Here is a 14,659-nt window from a genome sequence, read left to right as displayed (position 1 = left end):
AACACACAGTGCCCCCTCTGGTTCTCGATATCCAACCCCAACCCTCTAGTGGGCCTAGATGCCCTGGCCCACTAGTGGCTGATTCCATCGATCCTGGACAGAATCAGGGAAGTGGGTCACCAGGTCCTTCTGATTGCCCCGAGATGGCCGTAACGCCACTGGTTCAGCACAATACTGTCACTCCTAGAGGGGGCAGCATGGGAACTACCTCGGAGGCCGGGCCTATTGTCACAGGCGGGGGGCACATTGCGGCATCCGAATCCCTCCGGCCTGCAACTGTGGGCCTGGCCGCTGAACAGCGAAAATGGTCTGGTTTACATCTTGAGCCCTCTGTTGTTAACATCGTACAGACTGCCAGGAACCTGTCCACCATGTCAACCTATGACATAAGGTGGCACATGTTCTGCCAGTGGTGTGGGGAACAGCGGCTTGTTCCAGAATCTTGCGGCATAAAAACCGTTGTCCAGTTCTTGAGGTCTTTGTTCAATGCTGGCAGGGCTGCATCCACACTTAAGGTGTACGCAGCAGTCATTTAAGCATGTCATGATGAAGAGCAAGACGGTCCACTTGGCAGCCATCCGCTCATGGCAAGGTTTCTTAAGGGAGTCCGTCGATTACGCGCCTAAAGAGCCCCCAAATGGGATTTGGATCTGGTTCTTGGAGTACTATCTAGACCTCACTTTGAACCTTAAGACACTATAGACTTGAAACCTCTTCTTAAGACTGTGTTTCTGGTGACCATTGCCTCTACCAAGAGGATTGGCGAGCTCAATGCTTTATCTGTTAGTGTTTTTATTTGTTTAATTTTTATTTATTTAACCAGGCAAGTCAGTTAAGAACAAATTCTCATTTACAATGACGGCCTACCCCAGCCAAACCCGGACAACGCTGGGCCAATTGTGCGCCACCCTATGGGACTCCCAATCACGGCCGGATGTGATGCAGCCTGGATTCGAACCAGGGACTGCTGTGACGCCTGTTGCACTGAGATGCCATGCCTTAGACCGCTACGCCACCCGGGAGCCCCAGGCATGTGTTACAATGCGGCCTAATCCTGCCTTCCTACCAAAGGTCCTGCCCCCAGGTCACGTGAACAAATGGTGCTAACAGCCTTATCCACCTCCATGCCCACTGGGGCTAATGATGTTGATGGATGCACTCTTTGTCCTGTGAAATCCCTAAACATGTACGTGGAGCAAGGTGATCTGTGCTTTGGCGATAGAGTACAGAGCAAGCCTCTCACATTGGATTGTAGACATTATCCTGCAAGCCTAGCTGGCTGCTCAGTCACATAGTCTGTGGTAACGTTGCCACCTCCTGGGCACTGCTCTGTCTGACATGTGCGGCTGCCAGATGATGACTAGCATAGACCCTCAAGTGAAATAGAACAAAGGTTACTCACGTAACCACAGTTCTATTTTTTTATTTATTTTATTTTACCATTATTTTACCAGGTAAGTTGACTGAGAACACGTTCTCATTTGCAGCAACGACCTGGGGAATAGTTACAGGGGAGAGGAGGGGGATGAATGAGCCAATTGTAAACTGGGGATTATTAGGTGACCGTGATGGTTGAGGGCCAGATTGGGAATTTAGCCAGGACACCGGGGTTAACACCCCTACTCTTTACGATAAGTGCCATGGGATCTTTAATGACCTCAGAGAGTCAGAACACCCGTTTAACGTCCCATCCGAAAGACAGCACCCTACACAGAGCAGTGTCCCCAATCACTGCCCTGGGGCATTGGGATCTTTGTTTAGACCAGAGGAAAGAGTGCCTCCTACTGGCCCTCCAACACCACTTCCAGCAGCACCTGGTCTCCCATCCAGGGACTGACCAGGACCAACCCTGCTTAGCTTCAGAAGCAAGCCAGCAGTGGTATGCAGGGTGGTATGCTGCTGGCTATGAGCTAGGGACTATACTAGTCCAGATGTCGGTTCCCTTGTAGCCTCAGGAAGAGTCTCGAGGAAGTGATGCTATGCGCCCAGGTATTTATAAGAGGTGGGGGCACGTGCATCACACCCGCGGCACGGAATTACTCGGATAGTAATATCTCGACTCATCCTGCCGCCAGGCGGAAGGATATCCCATTGAATGACTAGCATAGTCCATAGCTCATAGAACTGTATGTGCGTAACCTTCTATTCACAGAGCTAGATCCCCTACAGCAGGGGTGTCCATCTCATTCAATGGACTGCCTAGGGTCTACAGGTTTTTGTTTTTTATTTTCAATTAAGTCCTAGACAACCATGTGTGGGGAGTTCCTTACTAATTAGTGACATTAATTCATCAATCAAGTACAAGGGAGGTGCAAAAACCCGCAGCCACTCTGCCCTTCGTGGAATGAGTTTGACACCTGTGCTCTACATTGGTCTTTGACGAGAAGAAAAAAAACTGTCGGGGGAGGTACTCTTCTGCACTGTTCAACCAGTCCAGTAAATGCGAAGGAGGAGTTAAGATGGAGAGTTGCCTTGTTAACACAGGGCGCGTTTGAATGGTAAGGCTACACCAACCGACAAGATGCAAGTCGGAGTGAAGTCGGGGGATGTGCATCTGCGACAGCCAAAAGTCTGACACTAATATGATTTTCCAACAGCAAAGCTCAGATTAACATGGCAGTGTTGCCATTGTATATATATAAAAATATATAATGTGGAAATACACATGTCTCCAAACCCCATATCACACACTCACAAACTGAAATCATGTGTGTACATTGTATAATCAGTGAGCCTTAAATATCACATTAACTTGTAGCCACTATGAATTATGGCAAAGTTGGTTGCTGTTTCCGTCATRGTGTGGGTCGAACAAAAACACCTTAATGATTGGTTGACAATGTATTAGATATATATAGAGCCTCCCACAATGCAGCCGATGGCTGCAGGATGAAGTTGGTGAAGAGCAACTGCAGAAACTTGTAGTCGACTGCAGTCAACTTCATGACCTTGTAAAGTTCATGCAGTCACCATGTAGGCACAAGTCAGACAATTTTATCCATGCAACACACTTTGAAAGGTGGTGACCCTTGACAAAAGTGATCCGCTTGAACAGGCCCACAGAGTTTCTAAACCAAGAAGTGCATCATCGCAAGACAACTGGGAGCCCTTGCAAAACAGACCAAGTAGATCAGGCCAGTGACGACTGGGGTTTGGGGTTTGACAAGTCAAATAAAATGTTATTGGTCACATACACATATTTAGCAGATGTTATTGCGGGTGTAGCGAAATGCTTGTGTTCCTTGCTCCAACAGTGCAGTAGTATCTAACAATTCACAAGAATACACGCATTTAAAGTAAAATAATGTAATTAAGAAATATATAAATATTAGGACGAGCAATGTCGGAGTGGCATTGGCTAAAATACAGTAGAATAGAATACAGTATATACATATGAGATGAGTAAACACTGCTAACGTTAAATGAAAACCAGAAAGTGGCTGTGGTAACTAGTGACAAGCCTTGTAACGCTGCACTTGTAATCAATGGATGGTGGTTCAGAAACAACCTGAGTCAACGGGCGCATTAGAGCGGATCACTTTTGTCAAAACATTGATCAACGTTGGTCACCGACTTTTAAAGTGTGTTGCAATATGGGTATAAAAGTTGTCTGACTTGCATGTCGACTATGAACTTGACAAAAATCATGTGATCAACGGTCATGCAGTTTTTGAAGTTGCCTTGGTTTTGATGAAGTCGCCGTCAAGTCGCTGCAGTTGCTTCCGACCAACTGCAACATGCAGCCATCCATAAGGATACCTGCTTTGCATGAGGTAACGATTTAATCATTACCATATAAACACCTGCTATGCTGATGAGTGACATAGGAAGCAATGTGAATTGTGTTTACTAAGATGAATTAAGTGACAAGCCATTCAGACCAGCCTTCCTGATTTAACTTTCATAAACTACAGTACCAGTCATAAGTTTGGACACACCTACTCATTACAGGGTTTTTCTTTATTTTTACTATTTCTCACATTGTAGAATAATAGTGAAGACATCAAAACTATTAAATAACACATATGGAATCATGTAGTAACCCAGATTGTTAAATCAAAATATATTTTCTATTTGAGATTCTTCAAAGTAGCCACGCTTTGCCTTGACAGCTTTGCACTCTTGGCATTCTCTCAACCAGCTTTGAGGTAGTCACCTGGAATACATTTCAATTAACAGGTGTGCCTTGTTAAGTTAATTTGTGGAATTTCTTTCCTTAATGCGTTTGAGCCAATCAGGTGTGTTGTGACAAGGGAGGGGTGGAATACAGAAGATAGTCCTATTTGGTATGGCAAGAACAGCTCAAATAAGCAAAGAGAAACGACAGTTCATCATTACTTTAAGACATGGTCAGTCAATCTGGAAAACTTCAACGTTTCTTCAAGGGCAGTCGCAAAAACCATCAAGCGCTATGATGAAACTGGCTCTCATGAGGARCACCACAAGAAAGGAAGACCCAGAGTTACATCTGCTGCAGACAATACATTCATTAGAGTTACCAGCCTCAGAAAATGCAGCCCAAATAAATGCTTCAGAGTTCAAGTAACAGACACATCTTAACATCAACTGTTCAGACTGCGTGAAATCAGGTCTTCATCATCGAATTTCTGCAAAGAAACCACTACTAAAGGACACCAATAATAAGAAGAGACTTGCTTGGGCCAAGAACCACGAGCATGGGACATTAGACCGGTGGAAATCTGTCCTTTGGTCTGATGAGTCCAAATTTGAGATTTTTGGTTCCAACCTCTGTCTTTGTGAGACGCAGAGTAGGTGAACGGATGATCTCCGAATGTGTGGTTCCCACCGTGAAGCATGGAGGAAGTGTGATGGTGTGGGGGTGCTTTGCTGGTAACTCTGTCGGTGGTTTATTTAGCATTGAAGGCACACTTAACCAGCATGGCTACCACAGCATTCTGCAGTGATACGCCATCCCATCTGGTTTGCGCTTAGTCCCACTATCATTTGTTTTTCAACAGGACAATGACCCAACACGCCTCCAGACTGTGTAAGGGCTATTAGACCAAGAAGGAGAGTGATGGAGTGCTGCATCAGATGACCTGGCCTCCACAAATCACCCAACCTCAACCCAATGGAGATGGTTAGGGATGAGTTGGACCGCAGAGTGAAGGAAAAGCAGCCAACAAGTGCTCAGCATATATGGGAACTCCTTKAAGACTGTTGGAAAAGCATTCCAGGTGAAGCTGGATGAGAGAATGCCAAGAGTGTGCAAAGCTGTCATCAAGGCAATGAGTGGCTACTTCAAAGAATCTCAAATATATTTTGATTCGTTTAACACTTTTTTGGTTACTACATGATTCCATGTGTTCGTTTTGATGTCTTCACTATTATTCTACAATGTAGATAATAGTAAAAAAGAAAAACCCTTGAATGAGTAGGTGTCCAAACTTTTGACTGGTACTGTATATTTGTGTTGACAAGAACAGCACGTAACACCTCAGCTGACATTCTAGGAAAAAGTGATATTTATTAAAATCCCAAATAAAACATTCACACAAACACATATTGATTAAATATGCAAGAATAGTTCATCACCCCTCAGAAAATGGTTAAAAGCATTAGAGGTCACACATTCTAAAAAGCATGTTGATGATCTGTTATTTGGGCACTACACCATACTAATAACTGGTTATTAAAGAGGCACCACATGCCACACTTCAACTTCACMTGTTTCCTCATATTTTGGGAAGCATCCCATTCAGTGGAAAGGTTCATCGTAGAAAATAATGAAAAAAAWAATAATTGCACACGTGTACAGAACAGATTAAAAAATACTTTTGTGCCTGTATCTATAAGAAGTAGTTGAAAGCTGAAAAACCAACTAGAACACCAATGAAGAGTGCGACCCCTTGTGCACCCACTAACTTTAGCCCTAGCAGGGATACATCTGTAAAACTGGAGGTAGAAGTATATTCCTGAGAAGTAAAAGACAAAAAGCCTCATTTATACTCTGAATTTCCAAGTACTGTACATGAAAACAAAATAGTTAACAAAACCAAGGCCGGTATGTCAACCTAGTGCTTCCCCAAATCTCACAATACTATTATCGTCATTAATATTATGACTGTTATTATTAATATTATGATACATGTCATCATGTAATCTCTGTGCTAGGTTTCTATATCATATTTTTTAAAGAAAGAACTTAAACGTGAAAACAAAGTAAGTCATATCTACAGCCATCCAAAGCCTTTTCAGAAGTGTTATCTATACAGGTTAATTCATAGAAGAATTGTCACAGCATAAGGCATCTTGCAATTACAGAAGATATTTTATCATAACATTTCATTTAATCTCCACATGTTTTGGTTGTCCCTGCGATATACTATCTACCAAACAAATTGTTAAAGCAAGTGGTAAATCTCATATCAAGGCTGAAAATTCATGGAATGATTTTGATTAGAAATAAGTAGGTCTCTTAACTTTGGTTGAGATTAAGAAATGGGGGGGGGCTTGCAATCAAATATAAACAGGGGAAAGGCAAGTAATTTTTTGAAAGAGAATACTTCTGTACGCTAGCTATAAGGGCCAAAAAACAACCATATCCATCCCTGAAACGTGATTGTGCGCTGTAACAAAGAAATCCACCAGGGGGCAGCATCCCAGAGCAATAAAATAAGTATTCCTGACTGAGGCTAACCTGGTCTCCATTGCATGTTGCCAAAACAATCCAAAGTAATTATCATCAGCTATGATAGAGGAAAGATTAAAGGTTTAATATGATTGTCTGCAATAATCTATCCTTCCAACCATTATTTATCAAAAGCTGAATTCCCTGACCACAATCTAACTACAATCTCTTATCTCTGTCAATGCATTGTACAGTATAAACCCAAGCCATGAAGCGCAGCATGATATTTCACACTTTAAGATATAACCGCAATATACTACTTCATTAAGGTACTGTGTAAGGATCTTACAAGAGACATAGTCTAATCATAGTCTTTGAGGTAGAGGGGCTTCATTGTGGAAAAATAGAACACACGAGGTATACAATGTTGTAACATCTCCTGATTGTCAGTACAATGAATTCAAAAATCCACCCTCGCTGAGGATTCTAAATTCAAAAAAAAAGTACTGAGTGTGAATCCATGCAGTTTCTTGAAGATGCAYAAACAACCTTCATAGTAGCTGTGGTACCTTAGCAGTTAAAATGCAAATATTTCTGAGCGCTGCAAATCAATGGATACCTACCTGATAAAAATAGATATTTTCTTAATTACCAGATGCTCAGATGTTGCCTTGGGGACAAGGGGGTCAAAAGGTCAATTTAAAGAGCAATGCTGATCCAAAGACAGGAATTGATTGGCTTTTCCACCCCAATCCTTTACATAAGCAGCGCTACATAATGCAAGCATGTAGCTAAATTCATAAACGCTTTGTTGTTATGAAGATGTCATATCAATGTGTAGGTGCTTTTAAGACATGATTTCAAGCCCCTAAGTAAAGCTACTTCAACCCCAAATCTCTGTTTTAAAGCCGCACTATTGCAGAGCTAAGAATTCCTGCACCCATCAATCCCCTACTAAAAGCTGTAAGTAAAGACATCCAAAAGAGCAGCTAACTTCAGAGTGATGATCCCTCTACTTATAAAAGTACAGAGGACCCTGGGTAATTGATGAGACAACCGGATAGAAAACTAAATTCTATAACTAAAAACAAATGGTTTAAATGGGTCATGAAAGAAACAAACACTCAAACCAGCAAATACAGTTGTATAGTTTGTAACTATGACAGAAACATAGAGCAGTGAAACACACAGTTATTGTTTCACAGCAAGCTGGCGGACACCTGAGAAAAACCAACATGTCTGCACATATAAGTACCAATGAGAATGAACAATTCCTGTTGACTTCCACCGGGGGAAAAAAAAAGTTATCTGTGTCTGAGGTACAATTAATAGAAAATCTCAGCAAAGATTGATTTGTGTGCGACTGCATTATGCAAATGTAGAGGTTTTCTATAACATGAGGTCACAATGTTACTTTGTTATGCCCTGAAGAAATAAAATCTTTAAAGCTTTTCTACTTAAAATAGAAGATATTTAAAATTTTATAGAATCCAAATATATATATTTTTTGCATTGACTATATTGTTAGTGATGATAATCATAATAATAATAAAGATGAGAATAATAATGTTAAAAATAAAATAAGTTTAATTGTGAGTCAGTAGCTGTGTTAAATGTGTAAACAGTGCATTACCCTTCCAACCTATTATTTTTATTTGTTCTTAGATAATCACTGCATTTATGTAGAAATAAATTATTCACAGGCTGTGCATATATCGTAATCATATACCGGCTCTTTGTTGGGTTATTCAAACTTATTTTGGCTAAAGAACAGAAGAGGGGAGAAGATATGAGAGAACCTGAGAGAGACCACTTGAAGTACACCGAGTTTTAGTTTGTGTTTTGCTGTATATGTTTTTTTGGCATAGGCTATTTAGAAAATGTGGTTGTTTCTTTTGGCTTTAGTTTTGGCATCAAAAAGGGAAGGAGTTGAGTTGTTAAGAGTTGTTAAGATGATGGGTTGATTGAGGTAGGTGTGTAGGGTAGCGGCTGGGCCCACCAGGGGCTTTGTTGTTACTTGATGATCCAGAGGGGCCTGACGAGGCTGACCCTGCTGCCTGAGCAAAAAGCACACCTGCATGAAAACAAAAAACAGAGTTACAGTAACATTTAGTGTAACATTTATGTCATTGCAAAAAGATAGCAAGTTGAAAGTTCAACTTGTGTTTTCCTGACCTACAACGGTCCAATGTTGTGAGTTGCAACAAGTCAGGAGTGACAGTTGTAACACAAGAGTGTTGTAGACTGACTGGTGACTCACCAGTGTACATGACTCCGTTGAGCTCCACTGACATACTGATGCTGCTCATGCCATTTGTGGTGAGATTGAGAGCGGAGTCCTGCCGGCCATCTGAGAAAACACACACAGCATGTAACGTACACAGCGGCAATCAGCAGTTGAAACAACGAGTTTTCCCTGCTCGTTTCCATAAAAAGCTGAGGGATGGGGCTGGAGAAACATAACCACTCTCAAATTCATAGACATCGATATGGATGCAAGGACAGACCATCCATATCAAAATGATAGTTTAGCCATGTTTTGAGGCTATATAGTGTTTGTTTACATTCATTTTGTTTACAAATCTGCTGGAGGGTGGTCCTGGAGTTGAGAGAGAACTTGGGCAAATACAATGGTGCAATTACACTTGACATGTGGACTGACGATTTTCGAAAAATAGGATACTTGTTTACAAACATTGGAGTAAAACATGCTTATATTTCAGGTTGATGGGGTATGACAGTTAAACTAAGCTCATGATGCATTTATATGTTATTCTTCAAGAATCAATGGGTAAATATCCTTAAATTATATGTACAATTATATGTGGTGAAGTTATTAATTGCACTTTGGATGGTGTATTAATACACCCAGTCACTACGAAGATACAGGTGTCCTTCCTAACTCAGTTGCTGGAGAGGATGGAAACACCTCAGGGATTTCACCATGACTTTAAAACAGTTACAGAATTTAATGGCTGTGATACAGGAAAACTGAGAATGGATCAACAACTTTATAGTTACTCCACAGTACTAACTTAATTGACAGAGTGAAAAGAAGGAAGCCTGTAAAGAAACAAATACTACAAAACATGCATCCTGTTTGCAACAAGGCACTAAAGTAATACTGCAAAAATGTGTCAAAGCAATTAAAAATTATGTTTGGGGCAAATCCCAATACAACACATGAATGAGTATCATTCTCCATATGTTCAAGCATAGTGGTGTCTGCATCATGTTATGGATATGCTTGTAATCGTTAAGGACTGGGCAGGTTTCTAGGATAAAAATGGAGCTAAGCACAGGCAAAATCCTAGAGGAAAACCTGGTTCAGTCCGCTTTCCACCAGACACTGGGAGATGAATTCACCTTTCAGCAGGACAATAACCTAAAACAGAAGGCCAAATCTACACTGGAGTTGCTTACTAAGAAGATAGTGAAAGTTCCTGAGTGGCCGAGTTACAGTTTTGACTTCAATCTACTTGAAAATCTATGGCAAGACCTGAAAATGGTTGTCTAGCAATGATCAAAAATGGATTTGACAGAGCTTGAAGAATTTTGAAAGGAACAATGGAAAAWTTTTGCACAATCCAGGTGTGGGAAGCTCTTAGAAACTTACCCAGAAAGACTCACAGCTGTAATTGCTGCCAAAGGTGGTTCTACAAAGTATTTACTCAGAGGTGTGAATAGTTATATAAATCAGATACTGTATTTCGTTTTCAAAAAACTTGCTAACATTTCTAAAAACAGGTTTTCACTTTGTCATTATGGGGTATTGTGTGTAGATGGGTGAGAAAAAAAATCCATTGAATACATTTTGAATTCAGGATGTAACAACAGTTTGGAATAAGTCAAGGGACAGGAATACTTCCTGAAGGCACTGTAAACTAATTAACTAACTGCACAACCTAATTTATAAACAAACAAATTCATTAAACAATCTAACACGTACAAATGGATATCTGAATAAACTAACTACGTGAACAACCCTAACAAACGGAACAACCTAATATATTAAACAAAGTCACTGAACAACCTAACATTTACATACTAACTGTACAACCTATTATGTAAACTGCCTTGCTGAACTATACATACAAACAGCCTGAACAACCAAACGTCTGAGCAACCATGAAAACACAACCCTACTACTGAAGCACAGACACACACACAACCTCATAAGTTTCTGTGAAGACTTGCAAACTACTGTTAAATAGACAGAAAACACAAAAGAGAAGAGTTGAGGGGGGAAAAGCTACATAGCTTTAGGTCATTTCCATGAAATAGTACTCATTCATTTGAACAAAAAAACTAAATGTCAAGGAAAATTCCCCAGCATTCTGTAATTTTACTAGACACTGATAAGAGCATAAGAAAGTTCTGCTGTTGAATCCCCTACGTATAGAGTCTGTATGCTGCTGGGGCACATTGTATGTGCAAAAGGGGTCAATGTACGCAATTGTTTGACATGGCCAGTTCAAGATCGACAATTTTGCTTCAGAACAGGAGGCCTGATCTACATGACATAAATACCCTTTTAGGACTGTACTGTAGACCAGTGTTTTCTCAGATGATGAGTTGAGAACCACTAATGGGTTGTGTGGCCAGTCCCTGGGTTGTAGCTACAGACTGGGTTGTGGCTTAGAGATACGGTTTTGTCTAATGTGGTGGTTGTCAAGGAGAAATTGAAAGGCCTTCATTAGCTAGGTCACAATGTAAAAAAGTTTGGGAACCAATGCTGTATATGTATTTACTATGGATCCCAATTAGCTGCTGCCAAAACTCTTCCTGGGGTCCGGCAAAATTAAGGCAATTTATACKATTTTAAAACATTACAATACATTCACAAATTTCACAACACACTGTGTGCCCTCAGGCCTCTACGCTGTGAGTGACATACTTTGGTTATTAACCATGCTAAGACATATGTTATTTTACTGGTGGGCTGCAATGGTGGCCCAATATTGGTACCTTCAAATCAAACTTTATTTAAAGTGCATCTAAAATTGCAACACTCTTTACCTTGGTTGTTGATGCGGATGTTCATGGGCATCTGGGCGGTCATGGCCAGCAGGTTGTGCTGCAACGCTCTCTGCAGCAGTCGCTGGTGCTCCTCGGCAGGCAGAGCCATCTTCTTCTCCGGGGGCTCGCCCGCCTCCAGTCTGTCCCTCAGCTGCTCCAGAGCCGCTACCTGGGCCGCCATGGCTGCCTGGGCCGCTGCCGCCTGCACCACTGCCACCGAGTGACCCGCCAGAGGATGCCCAGACATGCGGCCCACGCCAGACAGGGGCTGACCGCCCTCATCTTCTGCAGGGGAAATGGAGAAGTTTGGAACAGGATAGTGTTGGATGTGTTGGCATTTCAAATAAAATGTGTGATGCTATAGGTTACTGTTCACTTCAACTGTTCTGTGGTAATCTGTATGAACCCACCCAACACTTTGTGGTTGTGTTCGTGTTATGGTTTACTGTTCACTTCAATCTGAATGATATGAATGAACCCAAAGAAGAATTTAAATTAAATAAAACAAACTTCCTAATTTCAATGCAGCATAATTATCCTCTAAAAGATATCTGAGCAAAACCCGTTGCTCTCCAACAACACCTTTCTTGATTTTCTGGATGGGAGTGAGAGATGCTCCGTTGGTGGCCACGTTCATCCCCATGTTCTGCATGGACATCTTGGAGGAGGACAGCATGGTGGGGGTCCCATTGGGGGAGTAGGTGAAGAGGGAGCTGCCGAAGCTCTGCCGCCGGCCCTCCCGCCGGTTACTGTCGATAGCTGTCTGGAGCTCATTGGGGTTGCTGAGGCTCCTCTTGTCACATTCATATGGGTACAGGTACTTCATGTATCTGTGAAAACGTCATTTCAGTTGGTATTAGGAACATTATGAAATCATGTGAAAAACACTATTACAATGGATAAGTATACCTTGAAACAAGTTTACAAATTGTAAACTGGGACTAATTCAGATAATGTATATCATGACAACAAGATGCCCAGCGCTTCAAGCCAAGCCTCCTCCTCCATCCGCAAAATTTCAATCGCATCTCACACCCTACACTTGTCTGTCCAATGCATGTAAATAGCTTGCCCGCTCCATAGCAAGCTGCTCTATCCACACTGATTGGTGAAGTTATTTAATGTTGTGCTAAATGTACAAAATAAATGTAAAAAAGTTGATTTCAAAGGTTTAAAAAGGATCAGAAAGGAACGATATAAACAGTTACTTTGTTTATGTTGGTTCCAACCCCTGGTACTCACTGTGTCCTGAGAGTAAAGGCAGCACTGGTAATTGAGGTAGGCAGGTTGAGTCCTTTAGTGATCTCTCTCCACAGCTTCTTGTTGATGACCTCCACCAGGCCTCCCTTCTCTGTCACCAGCTGGTACAGCATGTACAGGTCCAGGACCTGCTTGGCCATGATGGGGATCCTGTTCACAGGGGTTCCTAGAGACAGGGAAAAGACAACTCACTGCCTGTGGTTACGCCATACTCTTTTGCTAGGTTTCTCTTTTGATACGTTGCTATGGAACTGAGTGTGAACTGACAAAGCCTTCTAGTAGTTTGAAACGGTTTGAACGCTTCAGGAGTACAACACTGCATTCAATGGGCGTGGCTTTGGTGACAGAAATGTCATGGTCTAATAGACAGAGGGTATTGTTTTCCTACAGAGTGTCACACCTTTTCTGAGCACACAATACTTCAATACATAATACATTGTCAATTCCATGTCTGTTTTATTCTTGTTATGGTATTGGGTCTTATTATCCTTTCAAATACYTGACATCTTCTTTAACAATTAAGAAAGCTATTGAAAAAAAAAAACGAAAGATATTTTTCTCCTTTGTCTTTTGTCAATTCCCTATATTGTCCCTAGAGGGCAGTGTCCAATTATTAGAGAAACTATGCACGCAGACCCGCCCATCCATTTGTTTGAGAGTAAACACACTGTAAACATCCAAAACTGGATTTTCCACACGGACTATCTTGACGTTTATTTATATTTATTGTTATTACATTTAACATGTTGGCCTTATACTTCCAAAGTAGAACTCATTTGTGTCTCAACATTATACAATGTACTGTGCTGTTTGAAATGCTTGAATAAAAACACTACATGAACCCACAATGACTACTCTCCATGATGTTTCTCTGCATCGTTTTGTAGATACAGTCTGACTATGATGAATAAAATATGCTTGTGTGCAATTGCCATGTTCTGAGGCAGCAATTCACACTTGGAATGCTGAACCAAACCAAACACCATAACTGAACGGAGCAACATACAAACTCTGGAGCCTAAACATATGCGTAAATACATTCCTAACTCAATACATGCACTCTTGTGTACGCTCTACTTTTAGACGCGCTGGGAACAGTGAGGGCTTGGCAATCATCTCCAAATGAATAACGATCCACCTATGGAGGTGAAAGCTGAGAGTGGTGTTTCGTATGTCAATGAAGGGGGGAGGGACGGGGACGGGGGGGTTAGAGCAGTGTTTCCCAACTCCAGTCCTCAAGTACACCCAACAGTACACATTTTGATTGTCGCCCTGGACAAACACACCCGATTCAACTAATCATCAAACCCTTTGAGTTGAATCAGGTGTGCTTGTCCGGGCCTACGATCAAAATGTGTACTGTTGGGGGTAGTTGAGGACTGGAGTTGGGAACCACTGGGCTAGAGAACAGAACACTGCCTCCCAGTACTAATCCACCAAGGCAAACAGTACAGCCTTCCAGTCTCCATTGAGTCATGGCAGTTACTGGCATTGATGTGGCTCTGCTAGATACAGGGACAGAAAGGTACAGTACTCTCTGGCACATTCGACACTCCCTCACCTCTCTTTTGCATGAAGCTGAATAGGTCATCCAGAAACTCTTTTCTCTTGGGGTCGCCATCTAGTTCATAGAGCTGTTGAGGAGATGAGAAGAGGGGAGGGGGAAGAGATGAAACAGGTTACAGCTGGGAGCAGATTACCAACGGAGGTTGAGAGCCATTATTGCCCCAAAATGGAGGATGGAGCCTCAGCCTTAGAATGCCATCAAGTCGAGAGACGAGGCCCAGT

General features: G+C 41.8%; 1 protein-coding gene across 1 annotated transcript in view; it reads right to left on the bottom strand.

Moving 5' to 3' along the window:
• Positions 1-5,463: 5,463 nt before the first annotated feature.
• Positions 5,464-14,659, bottom strand: part of LOC111975563 (AT-rich interactive domain-containing protein 3A) — a 41,056-nt gene continuing 31,860 nt past the window's right edge. The window contains exons 4-9 of the mRNA XM_024003918.2: positions 14,433-14,505; positions 12,854-13,037; positions 12,194-12,441; positions 11,612-11,896; positions 8,853-8,942; positions 5,464-8,666 (exon numbers count right to left, since the gene is read on the bottom strand). Coding sequence (XP_023859686.1) covers positions 8,530-8,666; positions 8,853-8,942; positions 11,612-11,896; positions 12,194-12,441; positions 12,854-13,037; positions 14,433-14,505 — 1,017 coding nt within the window. The 3' untranslated portion in view covers positions 5,464-8,529. The remainder of the gene's footprint in view (positions 8,667-8,852; positions 8,943-11,611; positions 11,897-12,193; positions 12,442-12,853; positions 13,038-14,432; positions 14,506-14,659) is intronic.

Source organism: Salvelinus sp. IW2-2015, linkage group LG16 (assembly GCF_002910315.2).
Source record: "Salvelinus sp. IW2-2015 linkage group LG16, ASM291031v2, whole genome shotgun sequence".
NCBI classification, from domain to species: domain Eukaryota; kingdom Metazoa; phylum Chordata; class Actinopteri; order Salmoniformes; family Salmonidae; genus Salvelinus; species Salvelinus sp. IW2-2015.
The sequence above is the reverse complement of the archived record's forward strand: the minus strand, read 5'-3'. Positions and strand labels throughout refer to the sequence as shown.